Below are 22,990 nucleotides of genomic sequence, written 5' to 3'. Positions count from 1 at the left end.
GTTCCTTTTAGATCACGTTTTTACTCACCAGCAGCAAACAGGTGTCCGCCAGACAGAAAGTGCCGGAGCGTCCGATGCCAGCGCTGCAGTGCACCACAATGGGCCCGTGCTCGGGGTTCAGGGATCCTGACTCCCGCACTTTAAACAAGAAGTTGAGGAATGACGCTGGAGACTCTGGGACCCCGAAGTCCGGCCACGTGGTATAATGAAAGTGCAGGATCTCCCTGGTCTCCTGTGTCTGCAAAACAAAAAAAAGTGTCATGGGTGAGCGGAGTGGAACAGGAGTCTAGAAGGCGGAGACAGCAGAGGGCAACCTATCAGATCACAGCTGTCAGAAAAGCAGACGCCTGATTGGCTGCAATTTGCATTCTGCACCAGGGGTTCTACATGAGGAAACATTCTGTACGTTTAGGGTTCAATCCGTCACAATTTCCAAGATCTCTGGACTGGACAAACCCTTTAAATGCATGCAAGAGTTGGTGGACAGCTCCTGCATACATAATACAGGACGATTTTGCAGGCTCTGACTTCGTCCACTCAGTAAGGGGGAAGGGAAACAACTCGATCATTGTCATTTTTGGCCTTGATCCTGCTTTCCATAGAACTCCGAATACAAAAACCTGGAAAGCGGGTAGTACTTGTGCCCTCTACTTACACCGAGGTTCTCCAGCTGTAGCACTCGGATTGTGTAATAGGATTTGATGTCTTCGGAAAGTAGGGTTAATTTCAAGTTTGTGTCATCAAATAACATAGGGCTGTCCTCCTTCTTCGGCCAGTACTGCGCACACTTTATCTGAGGGGAGAAGGGAAAAAAGCAATACAGACGCCTGCAGAGCAGATGAAGACCCCCACTGGTAAACATATCATAACTCTTATTCCATCTCTGCATGGAACAAAATATATTAGGAAAATGTTGGCTAAACGTAATGATTTTGGTGAGACCAGAAGAACATCAAATGTGAATGGGGCCCTATAGACCCTGCCTTACAGATGTTGGGTGGGGTTTTGGGGGTGTGTGGAAATTAGGCACGATGAATTTATACGCCAGGTCCTTTTATTTGTCCTGGAGGTTGGAGGTATCTGTTGGCAGCTTACTCCCCTCTCCCATTTGACTCCAGGTCCACCTGGGCGTGCATATGTATAGGGAGGGGGTCTTTAGAGATAGTGTCCGAAAGAGAGCTGTCTAAAGTGTATGGGAGCTGTCACTGCCACTCTGGTTTGGCACAAGTCTAGTCTAACGTTGGTGGGTAGTTGGCTGGGGGTGGTGGGGGCAGCTCTGCATGGTGTAAGAGGTGTAATGGCGGCCAAATTGGTTGTCATCTAGTTTCCCCAGAGAGTTGGTCACATCATTAGGGAAGATTCCTGCACTTCCATTTGCCAGGATTCCCCCTTTGAGAAGCTCGGATGGGTGTAATATCTACAGCTGTCTTATGACCATGGACTGCAGTCATCATACCCTCTGGTCAATGCGCCCCCTGTAACACCTCTGCATTTATAAGGGCTTAGATCCAGACTTGGTATTAGACTGGGGCTGAGCTGCACCTATAGACCTGGGGCGTGGAGTGTAGTGACGCTCACCGAACCCTTCTCGATCACTCGGTTCAGCATGACGACCCCGCTGCTCTTCTGCTCCCAAACCATCTCCCAGAAATGTCCGCAGGTGTTGGGTAAAGGTCCCTAAAAAAGACAAGCAGGCGTTAATAGTTAATATTCCGCATGGAGCAAACAGTCGCAGTACTGAAGTTGGGGCAGAACCAGTGACCTGTATGGGGCGATCATCATGTAGCGCCCGTTATGGCCCATGCAGAGGATAGGGCTCACGTCCACTTTTGCTTTGTGACTCTCCTCCACCATCGCACACATAAGATGCAGGTATAGTGGCCGCAGGCAGCGCTCACCTGAGTGAGGATGTAGCTCCTCTGTGCCTCCTCCATCTTGATTAGACTGGCGTTAATATAATCATTGTCTTCTCGGTGCAGCTTTATCCGGCTATGATCAACTGCAAGAGAAATCCGTAAGTAAGAATATGTCTGAGAATCTCACCAATGGCGTCTTGCCGGGCACGTGCAGCCCCTCGGGAGCCAAATAAAGGGAGATTACTTCTATGGGAAACGTTATCTAACTCTGCTAAGATACATTCTGCAAGGTAAGACGTCTATGTATCCAAGTCTGCTGAATATCTGTAAATGTCAAAATACAAAGCTGTAAAAGGTATGTCGCTAAAAAGCTTAGATACATATTGCAGAGTTGGATACAGAGTCAAACTCAGATACATTTTCATAGTTAGATACAGACTCAATAAATGTATCAGATCAGACTCAGAAAGCTGGAAAAGACAATTTAGAAGAAAAGTTGGACATCCCGGATACACTCATATGGTTAGACACAGACTATTTTGATGTGCAAGTTGGTTTGGATACCGGTCTGCAGAAAGTATCTAAACAGATCCACACAGAGTAGAGCATAAAAAACATATATACTGTCAGTATACAACCATGCAAATGTATCCAAGATGTCTCACTCTATTCCCCAAGTACAACATTAGATTCTGTAACAGGTACCTAAGCCGTCAAGAGTCAGATTCAATAATTGTATCTGTTTCCATCTGTATCCAACCATGGAAACGTATCTAACATTTTTGACTCTTCTGTATCCAATTCTGCAACTTGTATCAAAGCTGGATACAACTTTCTGCAGAAAGCATCTAACTTCCATCCTGCATCTGGGCTGAGTACTTTGTATGTGAATTGTCTGAAAAATGTATTCAAGTCGAATGTTCTGGGTTAGATACAGACTAGATACCTTCTGCAGATCAAGATTACATTAAAGCAATGGGTTACAATATAAAATGTGTATTTTCCGCAGCAGAAATTGTAGGCGCCCTGAGGATTTCCGGTTTGCGCCATCACGGGTCAGTACAAGCTAAAAAACAGGGCAGGATCCACAGGAAATATTTCCACAGCGGCACCAAAAGTCTGCGCTAAAACTCTCCAATGCGCATTGAACGGGGTTTCAATCCGTGGTGGAATCTGCCCCAAAATAACATCTTTCGGGATCGGATACAAGTTGCAGAACTAAACACAAATGCATTTAAATAAAGAGTCCGAGATCTTGGATACAGTCACGCAATTAAATACGGAGCTTATAAATGTATCTAAGCCTGGGGGCTTTCATTTCACTCCATTATATATATTTTGCCAGGACTTGCAGAAGTTGTCAGTTTTTAATCTTAATTATTTTCATCGCTGCACATAACCGAAGCCAGGAAATCTGCAGAATGTGGTTAATAACATTTCCACAGAAATCTCCACTGGTAAATGTCACCACAGCCCTGGTGTGAAGCAATAATCAGCCCGAGATCAGCGGATCTGCTGCTCCGGGGGCACCGAGCAAATCACTGGTTTACTTACAGGGGCAGAATTATTTACCGGATTATGTAAAAACTCATTGTACCAGTGCAGCTGTGGGACTACAACTGCCAACATGTCCAAAATGAGAGATTATTCAACACAGATCAGTGCGGAGAAGACTCCGCGTCATCTCCGGTAATCTCACACTTGGGGCAGTCACTAATCGCCTCTCCATGTCTTTATAACTTCACCCCAGCCCTGTTTTCACAGCTGAGGCTTTGTTACAATGCATCTGTGCAGGTGAGAATCATCCAGAATAGAAGAGGTGTATTGTCTACGCTGATAACAAGTAAGGAGTCTTAACAAGACAAGGCCAGGAAGAAGGAAGGTTTCCATTCAATGACTGCAAGCAGAGAAGAAAAAGTGAAACTTTGCAGAACTTTTCTATAGTGTTATCGGTCATCTACAACCCTGCCGCCTTTTCTGTAAGGTACAGAATCCCGATCATGCCAATCAAGAGGCTGCGCACCCCACAAATCAAGAGGCTGCGCACCCCACAAATCAAGAGGCAGCGCACCCCACAAATCAAGAGGCAGCGCACCCCACAAATCAAGAGACTGCGCACCCCACAAATCAAGAGACTGCGCACCCCACAAATCAAGAGGCTGCGCACCCCACAAATCAAGAGGCTGCACACCCCACAAATCAGAGGCTGCACACCCCACAAATCAGAGGCTGCGCACCCCACAAATCAAGAGGCTGCGCACCCCACAAATCAAGAGGCTGCGCACGCCACAAATCAAGAGGCTGCGCACGCCACAAATCAAGAGGCTGCGTACAACATGCAGGGTCGTGTCAGTCTGGTCAGATGTGTTGGATTATATGGTCAGTGGGTGTTAATGGCTGACACTAGATGGACCCTGTGGTGGGCAGAGCAGTGTTGAGTGGAAGAAGAACTGCGATTCACCATTAATAGACTGGAGCGGACGGTTGTCAGGACAAGGAAGGAGTGATGTGAGGAGTACATCCGCATGGGATGTAAACTGAGCAACCGCTGAAAAATCTTAATGAGTAACAGCAAATTCTTCATGGTTTCTGCTGCAGATCTAAGTGATAATATCCACACCAAAAGTCATATTTCCTGCGGATTTCATGCAATGTGTCATAATTTTTGCTAGAAAGTAATACAATAAGGAAAAATCAACAAATGGTAAATTAGCTGCTTTTCTGCCTGGTGTGAACTTTGTCCAAAGCTCCGGCTCAGCTCGGACATCCTCTAGCACCGCCGCAGAGACAGGTTTACACTTTGCCCCCGATTCATCAAGACTGGCATTTTCCATAAAGGTTGCGCTAGAGTAAGATGCGCCTAGTCGTTATGTGCGCCACTGCAAGAAATATACCCCAGCTGGGGAAAGGAGTACACTTCTGTTGTCATTTTTTTGTGGCGTAAAAAGCCAGCAAAGATGGCCAGGATTGGAGTAAAAACTACGCGTTACACAAAACAATAGTGACATTTCAAACAGTTTTTGCACCAAAACTCTGGCAAAAGCTGTTTGATGAATCTCGGCCTATTTCTTCTTGTTTTGGAACTGATCAAGTATGTTATGAAAGGCTCATCCGTTATTAATAAAGCTCTATCTTTGGATAATGAACATTTCCCATCAATTTTTGCTTAATGTTGATGGATAGAAACTTTTACTGCTTACATCCAGGGGCTGCAGAACCCTTATAGACCAGAGTTGGATTTATGTTGGCCGACTATGGTTCCTAGGAACACTTAGGTCCCGCAGTGTAAACAGGCTAGTGATCACTCAAAAAACATTTTAAAAATCATTGCTCTCAGCAGTATATCAAGTCATGTGCTGCCGAAACAATAGAAGCCTATGGGCACAGAACACTATCACTGATGTTCTCTGCAAATAGGAAATGTGATCTGCCGGTCGAAACAGAAATGACCACCGATCAGCAAGTATTCCTGCGAGTCATCTGGTGTGGAGAGGCTCTTGGTCCTGGTCACTGTACAATGTATTCAGACTGGGCAATCACCCGAAGTAGACACACTGCACTCCACACTCATACATTTAGACGGAAGTGATGTAAGGCTGCGTTCAAATGTCCAGTAGTAATTTATGCTTTTTTTGCATCCACTAGTGGCTTACAACAATGGAAATAAAATGATACCGTACTGGATCCATCTACTGTTTGATTAAAATCCAGCAGCAATCCTTATTTTGTTTTTAGCTGGAATGAAAAGTATAGCAACTTTTCATCTGGCTAAAAAAAACAAACAGATAGTAACAGTTAAAGGATCCGTTTTCTATTTCCACTGCGCATATCCAGAACAGTGCACTTGTGCAGCTGGACCTATATTCTGCACACAACAGTCAGTTAAAAAATATTATTAAATTTGATTCGTTAAATTTGTACTTGCAACAAAAATTTTCATTTGGTTAGCATGGGAGTAAGCCTGCACTTAAATCTATACATGTAAATGCAAGGTATATATGAAAAATGCATGCACTATGTATATGTAGTTTGCAGTGCATTGTGACAGTATTTGGCCCCCTTGAACTTTTCTACCTTTTGCCACATTTCTGGCTTCAAACATAAAGATATAAAATTCTAATTTTTTTGGGAAGAATCAACAACAAGTGGGACACAATCGTGAAGTGGAACGAAATTTATTGGATATTTTAAACTTTTTTAACTAATTAAAAACTGAAAAGTGGGGCGTGCAATATTATTCGGCCCCTTTACTTTCAATGCAGAAGTTCAGTGAGGATCTCTGAATGATCCAATGTTGTCCTAAATGACTGGTAATGAGAAATAGAATCCACTTGTGTGTAATCAAGTCTCTGTATAAATGCACCTGCTCTGTGATAGTCTCAGGGTTCTGTTTCAAGTGCAGAGAGCATCATGAAGACCAAGGAACACACCAGGCAGGTCCGAGATACTATTGTGGTGAAGTTTAAAGCTGGATTTGGATACAAAAAGATTTCCCAAGTTTTAAACATCTCAAGGAGCACTGTGCAAGCGATCATATTGAAATGGAAGGAGTATCAGACCTCTGCAAATCTACCAAGACCCGGCCGTCCCTCTAAACTTTCATCTTGAAAAAGGAGGAGACTGATCAGAGATGCAGCCAAAAGGCCCCTGATCACTCTGGATGAACTGCAGAGATCTACATCTGAGGTGGGAGAGTCTGTCCATAGGACAACAATCAGTCGTACACTGCACAAATCTGGTCTTTATGGAAGAGTGGCAAGAAGAAAGCCATTTCTCAAAGATATCCATAAAAAGTCTCGTTTGAAGTTTGACACAAGCCACCTGAGAGACACACCAAACATGTGGAATAAGGTGCTCTGGTCAGATGAAACCAAAATCTAACTTTTTGGCCACAATCCAAAACAATATGTTTGTCGTAAATGCAACACAGCTCATCACCCTCAAAACACCATCCCACCTGTCAAACATGGTGGTGGCAGCATCATGGTTTGGGCCTGCTTTTCTTCAGCAGGGACAGGGAAGATGGTTAAAATTGATGGGAATTGATGGGAAGATGGACGGAGCCAAATACAGGACCATTCTGGAAGAAAACCTGTTGGAGTCTGCAAAAAGACCTGAGACTGGGACGGAGATTTATCTTCCAACAAGACAATGATCCCAAACATAAAGCAAAATCTACAAAGGAATGGTTCAAAAATAAAAGTATCCAGGTGTTAGAATGGCCAAGTCAAAGTTCAGACCTGAATCCAATCGAGAATCTGTTGAAAGAGCTGAAAACTGCTGTTCACAAACGCCCTCCATCCAACCTCAATGAGCTTGAGCTGTTTTGCAAGGAAGAATGGGCAAGAATTTCCGCCTCTTGATGTGCAAAACTGATAGAGACATACCCCAAGCGACTTGCAGCTGTAATCTCAGCAAAAGGTGGCGCTACAAAGTATTAACTCAAGCCGGCCGAATAATATTGCATGCCCCACTTTTCAGTTTTTAATTTGTTAAAAAAGTTTAATATCTCCATTAAATTTCGTTGCACTTCACGATTGTGTCCCACTTGTTGATTCTTCCCCAAAAAAATAGAATTTTATATCTTCATGTTTGAAGCCAGAAATCTGGCAAAAGGTAGAAAAGTTCAAGAGGACCAAATACTTTCACAATGCACTGTATATTACACACACATATGTATGTAGATAGAATATGTGTGCGGGTGTATAGAGAGTGTGTGCAATAAATATGTCCACTTTGATGAAAAGATTGGTTTGCTTTTTGTGTATAGAATATTTGTCTGTAGAGTGGATGTGTGTATATAGAAAGTGTGTATATAAAGAGTGTATGAGTGTGTGTGTGTAACATGTACTTTGATATAAACGTTGGTTTGCCTTTTGTGTAAAGAGTGTGCGTGTTTGTACATTGACAAAAAGGTAGGTGTGCTTTTAGTTTACAGAATATGTGCGTGTTTATATAAAGTGTATGAGCGTGTGTGTAACTTGTGTATTGATGATGTTGGTGTGCTTTTACGGTATAGAAAAAATAAATATATCTATACATACTGTACATACAGATTGTGTACGGAATATGTGATATGTGTGAGTGTATGCATTTATGACAAGATTGGTGTACTTTTAGCGTAAAGAGATAGAGAAGAAAATAAATAAATATATAGATTTATATATGCTCAAAAAAATAAAGGGAACACTTAAAGAACACAATGTAACTCCAAGTCAATAACACTTCTGTGAAATCTACCTGTTCAGTTATGAAGCAACACTGATTGTGAATCAATTTCTCCTGCTGTTGTGGAACAGACAACTGGTAGAAATGATCGGCAATTAGCAAGATAGCCCCTATAAAGGAGCGGTTCTGCAGGTGGTGACCACAGTCCATTTCTCTGTTCTCATCCTTTTTGGCTGTTGTTTTGGTCACTTTTTCATTTTGCCATTGCTCTCACCCCTAGAGGTACAGTAGCATGAGGCGGTGTCTACAGTACAACCCACAGAAGTTGCTCAGGTAGTTCAGTTCATCCAGGATGGCACATCAGTGCGAGCTGTGGCAAGAAGGGTAGCTTGGAGAAGATACCAGGAGATGTGGAGGGAGCTATAGGAGGGCAACAACCCAACAGCAGGAATGTTACCTCCTCCTTTGTGCAAGGAGGAACAGGAGGAGCACTGCCAGAGCCCTGCAAAATGATCTCCAGCAGGCCACAAATGTGCATGTGTCTGCAGAAATGGTTAGAAACCAACTCCATGAGGGTGGTATGAGGGTCCGACGTTCACAGATGGGGGTTGTGCTCACAGCCCAACACCGTGCAGGACGCTTGGCATTTGCCACAGAACACCAGGATTGGCAAAGTCACCACTGGCGCCCTGTGCTCTTCACAGATGAAAGCAGGTTCACACGGAGCACATGTGACAGACGTGACAGAGTCTGGAGACACCGTGGAGAGCGATCTGCTGCCTGCAACATCCTTCAGAATGACCAGTTTGGCAGTGGGTCAGTAATGGTGTGGGGTGGCATTTCTTTGGAGGGCCACACAGCCCTCCATCTGCTCGCCAGAGGTAGCCTGACTGCCATTAGGTACCGAGATGAGATCCTCAGACCCCTTGTGAGACCATAAGCTGGTGCGGTTGGCACTGAGTTCATCCTAATGCAGGACAATGCCAGACCTCATGTGGCTGCAGTGTGTCAGCAGTTCCTGCAAGATGAAGGCATTGAAGTTATGGACTGGCCCGCCCGTTCCTCAGACCTGAATCCAATTGAGCACATCTTGGACATCATGTCTCGCTTCATCCACCAACGTCACGTTGCACCACAGACTGTCCAGGAGTTGGCGGATGCTTTAGTTCAGGTCTGGGAGGAGATCCCACAGGAGACCATCCGCAACCTCATCAGGAGCATGCCCAGGCGTTGTAGGGAGGTCAAACAGGCACGTGGAGGCCACACACAATACTGAGCCTCATTTTGACTTGTTTAAGGCTATGTGCCCACGATGCAGAAATGCTCTGGATTTTTTTTGAGCATTTCTGCATCTACCTGGCAGAAAAAACGCATGCTGATTTTATATGCGTTTTTCCTGCCAGGGACAAGCGGATGTGAAGTGTTCTTCACTTGCATTTCGGCATGCGGGTTGTCAAGCGCTTTCCAAGCGATTTTAGCATCACTTGGAAAGTGCTTGACAACTTGGTCACACTATATAAATCCATGCAAACGGCATGGATTTATATAGTGTGACCATAAAACAATGGTAAAAAATAAAAAATAAATATTATACTTACCTTCTGATGGGCCCCGGTCTCCTTATCCGATCCCTCCTGGCTTGCCGGCAGCTCGCGATAGTCTAAAAGGACCTGCCATGATGTCATTTAGTCATGTGACAGGTCACGCGACTGCTGCTGTCAGCGGTCATGTGATCCGTCACATGACTAAATGACGTCATGGCAGGTTCTTTTAGACTATCGCGAGCTGCCGGCAAGCCGAGACAAGGACAACGGGGGCCATCAGAAGGCAAGTATAATATTTATTTTTTATTTTATTCTTGTTTTTTTTACAGGTACTATGGTACCCGGGTCCGGAGGAGAATCTCCTCTTCTCCAAACCCGTGTACCATCCGCACATTGAACCGTATGTGCATATCTAGTGATGCGGATGTCATGCGGTCCAATGCAAGTCAATGGTGGCGAAAACGCCGCGATTCCGCAAAAATAATTGGTAGTGCTGCGTATTTTTCCGCAATGATAATCCGCAGCTGAAATTTCCGCAGCATGTGCACAGCACATGCGGATCATCATTGGGGAACATGGCAGACCTTCTACCAAGCGTTTTTTAAGCGTTTCTGCAGCGGAATTGCCGCTGCGGAAACGCTTAAAAAACGCATCGTGGGCACACAGCCTTAAGGACATTACATCAAAGTTGGGTCATCCTGTGGTGTGTTTTTCCACTTTAATTTTGAGGGTGACTCCAAATCCAGGCCTCCATTGAATGTTAATAAATTTGATTTCCATTGATGATTTTTGTGTGATTTTGTTGTCAGCACATTCAACTTTGTACAGAACAAAGTATTCAATGAGAATAGCGCACTAACCTTTTCATCAATGTGCACTCTCTGTATACTAACATGCTCTCACATTATATACACATATACAGTACAGACCAAAAGTTTGGACACACCTTCTCATTTAAAGATTTTTCTGTATTTTCATGACTATGAAAATTGTACATTCACACTGAAGGCATCAAAACTATGAATTAACACATGTGGAATTATATACTTAACAAAAAAGTGTGAAACAACTGAAAATATGTCTTATATTCTAGGTTCTTCAAAGTAGCCATCTTTTGCTTTGATCACTGTTTTGCACACTCTTGGCATTCTCTTGATGAGTTTCAAGAGGTAGTCACCGGAAATGTTTTTCTCTTCACAGGTGTGCCCTGTCAGCTTTAATAAGTGGGATTTCTTGCCTTATTAATGGGGTTGGGACCATCAGTTGTGTTGTGCAGAAGTCTGGTGGATACACAGCTGATAGTCCTACTGAATAGACTGTTAGAATTTGTATTATGGCAAGAAAAAAGCAGCTAAGTAAAGAAAAACGAGTGGCCATCATTACTTTAAAAAAATGATGGTCAGTCAGTGCGAAAAATTGGGAAAACTTTGAAAGTGTCCCCAAATGCAGTTGCAAAAACCATCAAGCGCTACAAAGAAACTGGCTCACATGAGGATCGCCCCAGGAAAGGAAGACCAAGAGTCACCTCTGCTTCTGAGGATAAGTTTATCCGAGTCACCAGCCTCAGAAATCGCAGGTTAACAGCAGCTCAGATTAGAGACCAAGTCAATGCCACACAGAGTTCTAGCAGCATACACATCTCTTCAACAACTGTTAAGAGGAGACTTTGTGCAGCAGGCCTTCATGGTAAAATAGCTGCTAGGAAACCACTGCTAAGGACAGGCAACAAGCAGAAGAGACTTGTTTGGGCTAAAGAACACAAGGAATGGACATTAGACCAGTGGAAATCTGTGCTTTGGTCTGATGAGTCCAAATTTGAGATCTTTGGTTCCAACCACCGTGTCTTTGTGCGACGCAGAAAAGGTGAACGGATGGACTCTACATGCCTGGTTCCCACCGTGAAGCATGGAGGAGGAGGTGTGATGGTGTGGGGGTGCTTTGCTGGAGACACTGTTGGGGATTTATTCAAAATTGAAGGCATACTGAACCAGCATGGCTACCACAGCATCTTGCAGCGGCATGCTATTCCATCCGGTTTGCGTTTAGTTGGACCATCATTTATTTTTCAACAGGACAATGACCCTAAACACACCTCCAGGCTGTGTAAGGGCTATTTGACCAAGAAGGAGAGTGATGGGGTGCTACGCCAGATGACCTGGCCTCCACAGTCACCAGACCTGAACCCAATCGAGATGGTTTGGGGTGAGCTGGACCACAGAGTGAAGGCAAAAGGGCCAACAAGTGCTAAGCATCTCTGGGAACTCCTTCAAGATTGTTGGAAGACCATTTCCGGTGACTACCTCTTGAAGCTCATCAAGACAATGCCGAGAGTGTGCAAAGCAGTGATCATAGCAAAAGGTGGCTACTTTCAAGAACCTAGAATATAAGACATATTTTCAGTTGTTTCACACTTTTTTGTTAATTATATAATTCCACATGTGTTAATTCATAGTTTTGATGCCTTCAGTGTGAATGTACAATTTTCATAGTCAAGAAAATACAGAAAAATCTTTAAATGAGAAGGTGTGTCCAAACTTTTGGTCTGTACTGTACATATATAACAGACTGTGTATATATATATAATATGTGAGAGTATGTTTACTTATAGAGAGCTCACATTGATGAAAAGGTTGGTGGGCTTTTTGTTTCTTCATATTATTAAGAGAAAAGAAAAAACATAAAAGTGTCTGTTTTAAAATGGATATGTATTAAAATGAAGAAAAAAAAGGGTTCCGCTCTTAAAGGGTGTCCATTTTTCTACCGTTTTACAAGAATTCTTTTCAATCAGATGCCGCCTGGCCGTGTGAGCACAGATCACAAAGCATTGTAGCATTGTGCAGAATGATGAGAGCGGTCAGGGGATGCTGAGAGTTATAGTTTTCCAACAACCACAGATTACTGGTGTAAGCAGGTTGCGACTGAAGCAAACCCTCAGCTGTGGGAAGTATTCGGACATGCTTTTTCTTAGTAACCAGGTGTAAACAATGAAGGTTTCCATTCACTATGCTGGTCAGGGAGAGCAAACACAGACTCATCCTACTGGACAGTTGCAGAACTTATTAGACAGTGACAATGTGACGGTCTCCGGAGAGGAGCTCCGCAGTGCCGGCATTGGTGCGCTCTGCCTTTATGCCATTTTATCTGTCCATCTTCTGATGAGGAGGTGATGATACAAAATGTCTATTGTTAGGACACTTGTGTGCACAGCCGGGGCGCAGATACCGCAGACAACAGCAAATATCTGACGTTTCCAGATTATTTCCATAGATATTTGGCCTTGGGCTCCGACAGACATCCGCAGACTGACTTACGCTCTCAGAAGAGACATGCGCGGTGCTGTTGGCACTTACATGGGCTGACGTCTCTGTAGCGGTTGCGGGTCTTGTTATCGGGCAGTCGGGCCACCTTACAGGGAAAGTCGCTGGCTTCATTTCGGATTTCCTGCAAGGGAGAAGAGAAATGTTTTAGGTGAACGATGTTGGAGAATCTTTTGGTAAATCGTTACGTACTATGCGGGGTCAAAAATAATCACAGCCTGTAAATACTGTCATCCACAGATCAATGGCCCAGAAAGTACAATAATAGGGTAAGGGTCTGACCCACGGCAAGAGGGCATATGTTCTCCTAAAGGTCTCCAGCTGTTACTAAACTACAACTCCCATCAGACTGGCTGTAGCTCCTCCATATCACCAGTACGAGATGACGTGACCGGACCGGTAAGCTTAGTGCTGCAGGCTCCCGATTTCTTGCATTGCCCTAATGCATCTAAAATGATAAAAATAAGGCAACTTTACAAAAAAATTTGCATAAAAGCCTTTTCCCGTTTTGGATATACAGCACCTGTGCAGAGTTACCAGGATTAACATAATAGAAATAAACCAACCCTGTGCAGGTGAATTTTCAGTCACTCTCCCATTCAAGCATCTCTACATGCAAGACATGGGGTTAAAGATGGTGCGGGAGAAAACAACGTGATGGACCCAACTCCTGCAGCTCAGTTATAAATGCTGCCTGGTGCCCTATAGAAGATGCTGCAAAGAGTGTCACAAGAGTTAATTTGGATGATTTATAGAGGAAGTGTTCGATGCAGCGATCTTCCTCCTCTGGGGCACTAAATGCGTCACTCATGCAAATGACAACATGTATGGGAAATGTAACAGCGATAGATGAACGAAGAGCAGGAAGATTGAGCAAACCGGCATATTCCGCAAAGTGTGGCACGTCCTCCTGTACCAGATCAGAAAGAAAAAGTCCAATCCAAGGAGCCCTGCTGCACAATGAAGATGGTAACCTCTGACAGCGCCCTCATCAGTCACACTGACAACGCCCAGAGTCTATCAGATGAGCTCCGCTGCAAGGGTTGACTGGTGGTCTCTACACCAGAGTTGTGCACGGGCCAGGTATACAGAGGGCACTTTAAAGAGGGAGAACAGTGATGACACTGAAGAAGCAGGAAAAGCTGGGAGATTTCACCTCTGAAGCTGCAGAATAGTGAGTGCAGCTCTGAAGTATAATACAGGATGTAACTCAGGATCAGCACAGGATAAATAATCTAATGTACACAGTGACTCCACCAGCAGAACAGTGAGTGCAGCTCTGAAGTATAATACAGGATGCACTCAGGATCAGTACAGGATAAGTAATGTAATGTATGTACACGGTGACTGCACCAGCAGAATAGTGAGTGCAGCTCTGGAGTATAATACAGGATGTAACTCAGGATCAGTACAGGATAAGTAATGTATGTACACAGTGACTCCACCAGCAGAATAGTGAGTGCAGCTCTGGAGTATAATACAGGATGTAACTCAGGATCAGTACAGGATAAGTAATGTATGTACACAGTGACTCCACCAGCAGAATAGTGAGTGCAGCTCTGGAGTATAATACAGGATGTAACTCAGGATCTGTACAGGATAAGTAATGTATGTACACAGTGACTCCACCAGCAGAATAGTGAGTGCAGCTCTGGAATATAATACAGGACGGAACTCAGGATCAGTACAGGATAAGTAATGTAATGTGTGTACACAGTGACTCCACCAGCAGAATGGTGAGTGCAGCTCTGGAGTATAATACAGGATAAATAATCTAATGTATGTATACAGTGACTGCACCAGCAGAATAGTGAGTGCAGCTCTCGGGTATAATACAGGATGTAACTCAGGATCAGTACAATATAAGTAATGTAACTATGTACACAGTGACTCCACCAGCATAATAGTGAGTGCAGCTCTGGAGTATAATACCGGATGTAACTCAGGATCAGTACAGGATAAGTAATGTAATGTGTGTACACAGTGACTGCACCAGCAGAATAGTGAGTGCAGCTCTGGAATATAATACAGGATGTAATTCAGGATCAGTACAGGATAAGTAATGTAATGTATGTACACAGTGACTCCACCAGCAGAATAGTGAGTGCAGCTCTGGAGTATAATACAGGATGTAACTCAGGATCAGTACAGGATAAGTAATGTAACTATGTACACAGTGACTCCACCAGCAGAATAGTGAGTGCAGCTCTGGAGTATAATACAGGATGTAACTCAGGATCTGTACAGGATAAGTAATGTATGTACACAGTGACTCCACCAGCAGAATAGTGAGTGCAGCTCTGGAATATAATACAGGACGGAACTCAGGATCAGTACAGGATAAGTAATGTAATGTGTGTACACAGTGACTCCACCAGCAGAATGGTGAGTGCAGCTCTGGAGTATAATACAGGATAAATAATCTAATGTATGTATACAGTGACTGCACCAGCAGAATAGTGAGTGCAGCTCTCGGGTATAATACAGGATGTAACTCAGGATCAGTACAATATAAGTAATGTAACTATGTACACAGTGACTCCACCAGCATAATAGTGAGTGCAGCTCTGGAGTATAATACCGGATGTAACTCAGGATCAGTACAGGATAAGTAATGTAATGTGTGTACACAGTGACTGCACCAGCAGAATAGTGAGTGCAGCTCTGGAATATAATACAGGATGTAATTCAGGATCAGTACAGGATAAGTAATGTAATGTATGTACACAGTGACTCCACCAGCAGAATAGTGAGTGCAGCTCTGGAGTATAATACAGGATGTAACTCAGGATCAGTACAGGATAAGTAATGTAACTATGTACACAGGGACTCCACCAGCAGAATAGTGAGTGCAGCTCTGGAGAATAATACAGGCTGCAGATGACTTACAGGATCCCATTACATCTTTGTGACGGAGGAATTTAGAAACGTCTGAGCTTGCATGTACACCTTGTGCATTTTTTTCTTTTTCCACTGAAGTTAAAGAGGAAACAAAATGTCTAAAAAAAAAAAAAAAAAACAGCCAACATGAGGTGAGGAGGGATCAGCAGGGGTTGCATAAGTCAGTGCATGGCGTGAACGAACATACTCTATTCAGTATTGAGGGCGCCTCAATTCAGGGCATTGTTCATTAGAGTCAGAATAACATCACTACAAAGTAGATATAATCCCATCCCCCGTCAGGGTTACTGGCCCTTTAAAAAAGTGAAAATAAAACTAATAGCAGCAGAATCTTGAGAATAAAGGTCGGTTTCCCTTTAAGACTTTCGAGCAGCGAAGTTACTGGAACTTGCTGTAAAACCACAATAAGTCGACTTCTCAGTAGAACATAAAGAAGATCACATTTCTATTCCTGGAAAGTAGATCGGTCAATAAGATTATCATCTATTAAGACCTGTCTCATGACAGCAGGCGTCTTAAGAGGCGTGAACCGGGCACCCGGGCTGTGCACCAAGCACGGCTGCAGAACTTTCCAGAAGACGAAAAATGCTGAAATTATTAATAAACTGCAGTGAGGAAATGCAAAAAGATGTAAAAAAGTGTGCTGTCCGTGTGGGCGGCATAAATGGCAGTGCAGAATGGCGCCATACGCTGCGCATGGGGGCTGTAATGTCCTAAATGGGGGCAAGTTAGAGGCAAAGTTCCCAAGAACAGCTGATTTTGCGGTGATTATGCACATGTGGAAAATTTGCTACATTTTAAAGTGCCTGAGATTTTTTCAGGACATATTGGTCCCCGAGCGCAGATTGGTATGAATAAAAAGAACCGCGCTGTAGTCGCCTCCTCCGGATCCACTGGTGAGTTTCCGCCGCTGCTCTCAGTGTCTGCCAGTATAGAGGGAACATCCAGCTCAGAACCGCTGAGCTCACTGACAGGCTGCTGCACTCTGAACAAGGCAGACACTAGGAGCAGCAGTGGAGACTCATAAGTGGACCTGGGAAGGGTGAGTGAACCCCTTTTGCTTTTTATACCAAACAGAACCAGAGGACCAATAATTATTAAATGAGGACAATCCCTTTTAGAAATCTCATGCACGTACATCAATATAAAATTAGAGGAGTTGCATTTTTTACATCCATGCAAGGGAGCGATGTGTGGCTTCACCGAAGTGGTATAGCGGTATATACCGCTGGGAGTAAGGCTATGTGCCCACGATGCAGACATGCTCCGGATTTTTCCTGAGCGTTTCTGCATCTCCCTGGCAGAAAAAACGCATGCGGATTGTACATGTGTTTTTCCTGCCAGGGACATGCGGAAATGGAGCGAAATTCACATGCATTTCCGCATGCGGGTTGACAAGCGCTTTCCAAGCGATTTTAGCATCACTTGGAAAGTGCTTGACAACTTGGTCACACTATATAAATGCACGCAAACGGCAAACAGCATGGATTTATATACTGTGACCTTAAAAAATGGTTAAAAATAAAAAATAAATATTATACTTACCTTCTGATGGCCCCCCAGAGTCCTTGTCTCGGCTTGCCGGCAGCTCGCGGTAGATTTTTAAGGACTTGCCGACGTCAGCGGTTGCATGACCCGTCACATGACTAAATGACGTCAGCGCAGGTCCTTCAGTCCACCGCGAGCTGCCGGCAAGCCGAGACAAGGACACCGGGGGCCATCAGAACGTAAGTATAATATTTATTTTTTATTTTCTTCTTCTTTTTTTTTTTTTTTTTCACAGGTACTATGGTACCCGGGTCCGGAGGAGAGTCTCCTCTTCTCCAAACCCAGGTACCATCCGCACATTGAAATGCATGGAATCCGCATGTACAGATGCAGTGATGCGTTCCAATGCAAGTCAATGGCGGCAAAAACGCAGTGCTTCAGCAAAATAATTGTTAGTGCTGTGGATTTTTCCGCAATGATAATCCGCAGCGGAAACTTCCGCAGCATGTGCACAGCACATGCGGATTATCATTGGGGAACATGGCAGGTTTTCTACCAAGCGTTTTGTAAGCGTTTCTGCAGCGGAATTACCGCTGCAGAAACGCTTAAAAAACGCATAGCGGGCACACAGCCTAACACTGTAGGACCTCCGATTCTAGAGGTCCGCAGCACATACAGTGGGTACGGAAAGTATTCAGACCCCTTTAAATTTTTCACTCTTTGTTTCATTGCAGCCATTTGGTAAATTCTAAAAAGTTCATTTTTTTTCTCATTAAAGTACACTCTGCACCCCATCTTGACTGAAAAAAACAGAAATGTAGAAATTTTTGCAAATTTATTAAAAAAGAAAAACTGAAATATCACATGGTCCTAAGTATTCAGACCCTTTGCTCAGACACTCATATTTAAGTCACATGCTGTCCATTTCCTTGTGATCCTCCTTGAGATGATTCTATTCCTTCATTGGAGTCCAGCTGTGTTTAATTAAACTGATATGATTTGATTTGGAAAGGCACACACCTGTCTATATAAGACCTTACAGCTCACAGTGCATGTCAGACCAATTGAGAATCATGAGCTCAAAGGAACTGCCCAAGGAGCTCAGAGACAGAATTGTGGCAAGGCACAGATCCGGCCAAGGTTACAAAAGAATTTCTGCATTACTCAAGGTTCCTAAGAGAACAGTGGCCTCCATAATCCTTAAATGGAAGAAGTTTGGGACCACCAGAAGTCTTCCTAGACCTGGCCGTCCAGCCAAACTGAGCAATCGTGGGGAAAAAGCCTTGGTGAGAGAGGTAAAGAAGAACCCCAAGATCACTGTGGCTGAGCTCCAGAGATGCAGTAGGGAGATGGGAGAAAGTTCCACAAAGTCAACTATCACTGCAGCCCTCCACCTGTCGCGCCTTTATGGCAGAGTGGCCCGATGGAAGCCTCTCCTCAGTGCAAGACAAATGAAAGCTCGCATAGAGTTTGCTCAAAAACACATGTAGGACTCCCAGACTATGAGAAATAAGATTCTCTGGTCTGATGAGACGAAGATAGAACTTTTTGGTGATAATTCTAAGATGTATGTGTGGAGAAAACCAGGCACTGCTCATCACCTGCCCAATACAATACCAACAGTGAAACATGGTGGTGGAAGCATCATGCTATGGAGATGTTTTTCATCTGCAAGGACAGGACGACTGGTTGCAATTGAAGGAAACATGAATGCGGCCAAGTACAGAGATATCCTGGATGAAAACCTCTTCCAGAGTGCTCTGGACCTTACACTTGGCCGAAGGTTCACCTTCCAATAAGACAATGACCCCAAGTACACAGCTAAAATAACAAAGGAGTGGCTTCAGAACAACTCTGTGACCATTCTTGACTGGCCCAGCCAGAGCCCTGACCTAAACCAAATTGAGCATCTCTGGAGAGACCCGAAAATGGCTGTTCACCAATGTTCACCATCCAACCTGACAGAACTGGAGAGGATCTGCAAGGAAGAATGGCAGAGGATCCCCAAATCCAGGTGTGAAAAACTTGTTGCATCATTCCCAAGAAGACTCATGGCTGCATTAGCTCAAAAGGGGGCTTCTACTCAATACTGAGCAAAGGGTCTGAATACTTATGACCATGTGATATTTCAGTTTTTCTTTTTTAATAATTTGCAAAAATGTCTACATTTCTGTGTTTTTCAGTCAAGATGGGGTGCAGAGTGTACTTTAATGAGAAAAAAAAAATGAACCTTTCAGAATTTACCAAATGGCTGCAATGAAACAAAGAGTGAAAAATTGAAAGGGGTCTGAATACTTTCTGTACCCACTGTATGTTCTGTGAGAATGTAGCCTATGGGTAGGATTATGGTGCGGTCAGAAACCACATCTCTCCTGTGTCCAAAATCTCGTTGCAGAACCTCAGGAAGTTATCCAAAGTGTGCGCAGTGGGTTTTTTTGCCTGTCACATGAAAGTTCACCCATTCTGATCAGAATGTCAACGTATCATAAAGATTATGAAATCCTGACCTAATACTTGATGCAGCTGAGGGTTTGTTACAGCCAATCCTTAGAGTTTGCTCCAACGTCTCAAGCTGTTTCGGTCACAGACTGTAGTGTGGACTGGATACATTTCGCTCATCCTGCACTTTGTGAGAAGGATAAGGTCAGGAGACGCTTTTCTACCTTTGAAAGAGAACTAAAAAAAAAATAAAAGTTTCTGCTCATTGACCAGAAACAGAGACCTTGAAATGGATGAGTAATTGATGCAAAATGAATGAGTGACAAGAAGAATGACGGGATATGTAGTCATCTGCAGCTTCCAAATAGCTGTATGACCAGTCTGACGTGCCTTTCAGGAGTCTGGGAAAGCTGGGTCATAACACAGAAGCTAAAACTGCAACCATACTGATGACCATCAAGGTCTTATGGAGAGGTCTCAGGAGAAACAAAAGATTTTGGAAGGATGTGTGTCCTAGGATGGCACAAAAAATGAGTCAGAAAATAAGCGGGCACTGTGACTACTTGGCACCAGGAACGTTTCCTGGAGAAAGCAGAGGCCATCACACCACATAGGAGTTCATAGTAATGCCAACTGTCTGTGGACATCTACAGTTAATCACAGAAAACATAAATCATTTATATTCAGTGTCAATGGCAGCTGGACGTCTGGTGACGGATCCTGATATTTTCTGATGAATCTCCCAATAATCTACTATCCGCTACATGTCTACTGCTGTGGGAAACTACATCTAATAAGTGATTCACCTGAACTCTGCGAGATAAGCGGTGCCACGTGTCCGTATCTAACCACTACATCTGCGGAAAACATTGGCATTTAGGAGAGCGAAACGCGTTAATAGGGTGTCAGCACATTTGGCTAGTGTCTGCAGGATCTGTAGACAGTCCGGGGCATTACGAAGCAGGACTTAGAATGATAGGTGGGAGTCAGGACCTTTTTGGGTCAATCACAGGACCACCGACTGCAGTGGCTGCCAACCAGAGGGACAGGGGGAGATCTGTTCTCTGTCCATTGGCTTAGATAGAATGGTAGATCTGCTAGGATTGGAGAAAGCTCTGATCCCGGCTGTGACAGCTGACATCCTCTAGAGAGCCTGCACCACCCCAGCACCGTACGTGTACGCCACTTCATGTTATGGCCCACAAGCCCGTGTCATACATGTATGCTGCGCGATGGGCTTTTAGCACTTGGGTTCAGGCAAAATTGTTCCCATTCATTGACAGCAAGGAGAGCTGCTGAAATGGTGAAGATCTGAAACAACTTATTTCCAGAAGGCAGAACCCGTCCTGTCATGCCGCTTCCTCCATTTACATGTACAGTACAGAACCCATGAATAGCATGAGACACCCAGGCAGTGACAGCCCCTCCTGTCAGATCAAGACCGAATCCGGAAAAAACAGAAGTACTTGTGGTCAGCTGCTGATAACAAGATGGTAACCAGGGAAGTCGCTGCCTGTGCTGTTACGAGGGCGGAAGGAGAAGAATGCTCTATACACCGACTGTCAATCAACTGATCTATAAGGAAGAAGTGCAGGACCTGGTGCCACTCCTTTACTGACATCCTTAAACCATAGCTTAGTCCTATCAGACCATGGGAAAGTTTGGTGAAGACCAGTATGGCTTTCATTACTGGACCAAAACAATGTATTGCCATTCAGGGTTGTGGGAAAGCTGGGTGATATTACTAAGCAATGGCTAACCAAGTATCCGATAGCCCCGGGCCTGCCCGATGTATGAGCCACCTTCTCCTGCTCCCTGCCGAGCCTATGCGATATGCACGGTGCATTCCAGACATGGAGAGGAGCGCGGCACGAATCTGACGGCGCAGGCTGAGACTTGCTTCGCTATGGAAGGAGATCTTGGACTTCTTCCAGTGTTTGTACAAATAAGCAGCACGGAGCAAGAACCTCATCATCTCCAAGGCGAGAACATTCACAAAGAGCTGTCTCTGATGATGGCAATAGCCATAGGAGAGCAATATATATCGGCTAAGAGGGGTCCCGACACATTTCACCACACCAGCCCAGCCACTTAGATAATATCTTTTTACATTAGATGAATCAGGAATGATTGTGGGCAGCCAGAGAGACACTGAACAGGAGACCTGGACATGGGAGGTCATCAATATATCCCCAGGAAATGGGTGGAGGTGAATGGTACCAAGGAGGAAGGGTGGAGCGTCTGGGAAACAGAAGAGGTCGGAGGAGGACGATTAATGGGGAGAGAAAATGATAAATATCAGAATGTAAGGAGTCAGGTCAGGACAGAGAAGCAGCGGCCATCACCCTGCGCTCACTGCAGACAATCGATAAAGCTGCATACATTACATTACACTGCAGGTCAGTCCTGGGGAGGGGACAAAAACAGCAATAAGCAATCAGCCCCTACAGCAATGGTGGAGATAACAATACCGCAGTGCTTCTCTATGGGGTGGGAGGTCACAGGAAATTACAGGCATACAAACATGCTACGTGGACTGTGTGACCTCACTGCATTCACCGTGCGACATTATCATTCATTTACAAACTGACCTGATACTAGACTGTGACCTCACTGTATTCATCAGGTGACATCAAAATCCAATTGCATAATGTCATGCAACACACACTTACATGACCTAGCTTCCCTTATCAGTGACATCACCGTCCAATCACGAACTGGCCTGCAATAAAAACTGCGTGACATTGCATTGTCATCCAATTACAAAGTGACTTTACATTAGACTTTGCGATCTCAATGCACTCTCCTGTGATGTCATCCAATTAGACTGTCCGGCTAAGTAAACTATGAAACCTCATTGCACTGCCCCAGTGACCTCATCATCCAATTACAGACTGACCTCATTGCACTACAGCTGTGACATCATCCAATTACAGACTGACCTCACTGCACTACAGCTGTGACATCATCCAATTACAGACTGACCTCATTGCACTACAGCTGTGACATCATCCAATTACAGACTGATCTCATTGCACTACAGCTGTGACATCATCCAATTACAGACTGATCTCATTGCACTACAGCTGTGACATCAACATTTAATTACAGAGTATCCTCCTACATGAGTAGATGATGTCCCAGGTATAGTGCAATGAGGTCAATCTGTAATTGGATGATTAGTTATCTAGCAGACAGTTACAGGGAGGTCATACAATGTAGCATCAAGTCAAGTCAGTCTGTAATTTGATGATGATGTCACAGAGGTAAAGTATAA

The 22,990-nt window shown here is 44.2% G+C and overlaps 1 protein-coding gene across 2 annotated transcripts in view; it reads right to left on the bottom strand.

Moving 5' to 3' along the window:
* Positions 1 to 22,990, bottom strand: part of PTPN1 (protein tyrosine phosphatase non-receptor type 1) — a 50,206-nt gene that overhangs the window by 7,855 nt on the left and 19,361 nt on the right. Inside the window, exons 2-6 of one of the 2 annotated variants that reach the window (XM_073682706.1) lie at positions 12,919 to 13,009; positions 1,899 to 1,999; positions 1,579 to 1,677; positions 656 to 793; positions 29 to 238 (exon numbers count right to left, since the gene is read on the bottom strand). In XM_073682706.1, coding sequence (XP_073538807.1) covers positions 29 to 238; positions 656 to 793; positions 1,579 to 1,677; positions 1,899 to 1,999; positions 12,919 to 13,009 — 639 coding nt within the window. The remainder of the gene's footprint in view (positions 1 to 28; positions 239 to 655; positions 794 to 1,578; positions 1,678 to 1,898; positions 2,000 to 12,918; positions 13,010 to 22,990) is intronic. The other variant, XM_073682708.1, reaches the window with a different exon arrangement.

Source organism: Phyllobates terribilis, unplaced genomic scaffold, assembly GCF_046119375.1.
Source record: "Phyllobates terribilis strain yellow unplaced genomic scaffold, ASM4611937v1 Scaffold_5__5_contigs__length_657084704, whole genome shotgun sequence".
Taxonomy (NCBI): domain Eukaryota; kingdom Metazoa; phylum Chordata; class Amphibia; order Anura; family Dendrobatidae; genus Phyllobates; species Phyllobates terribilis.
Note: the sequence above shows the minus strand (reverse complement) of the source record. Positions and strands in the feature narration are given on the sequence as shown.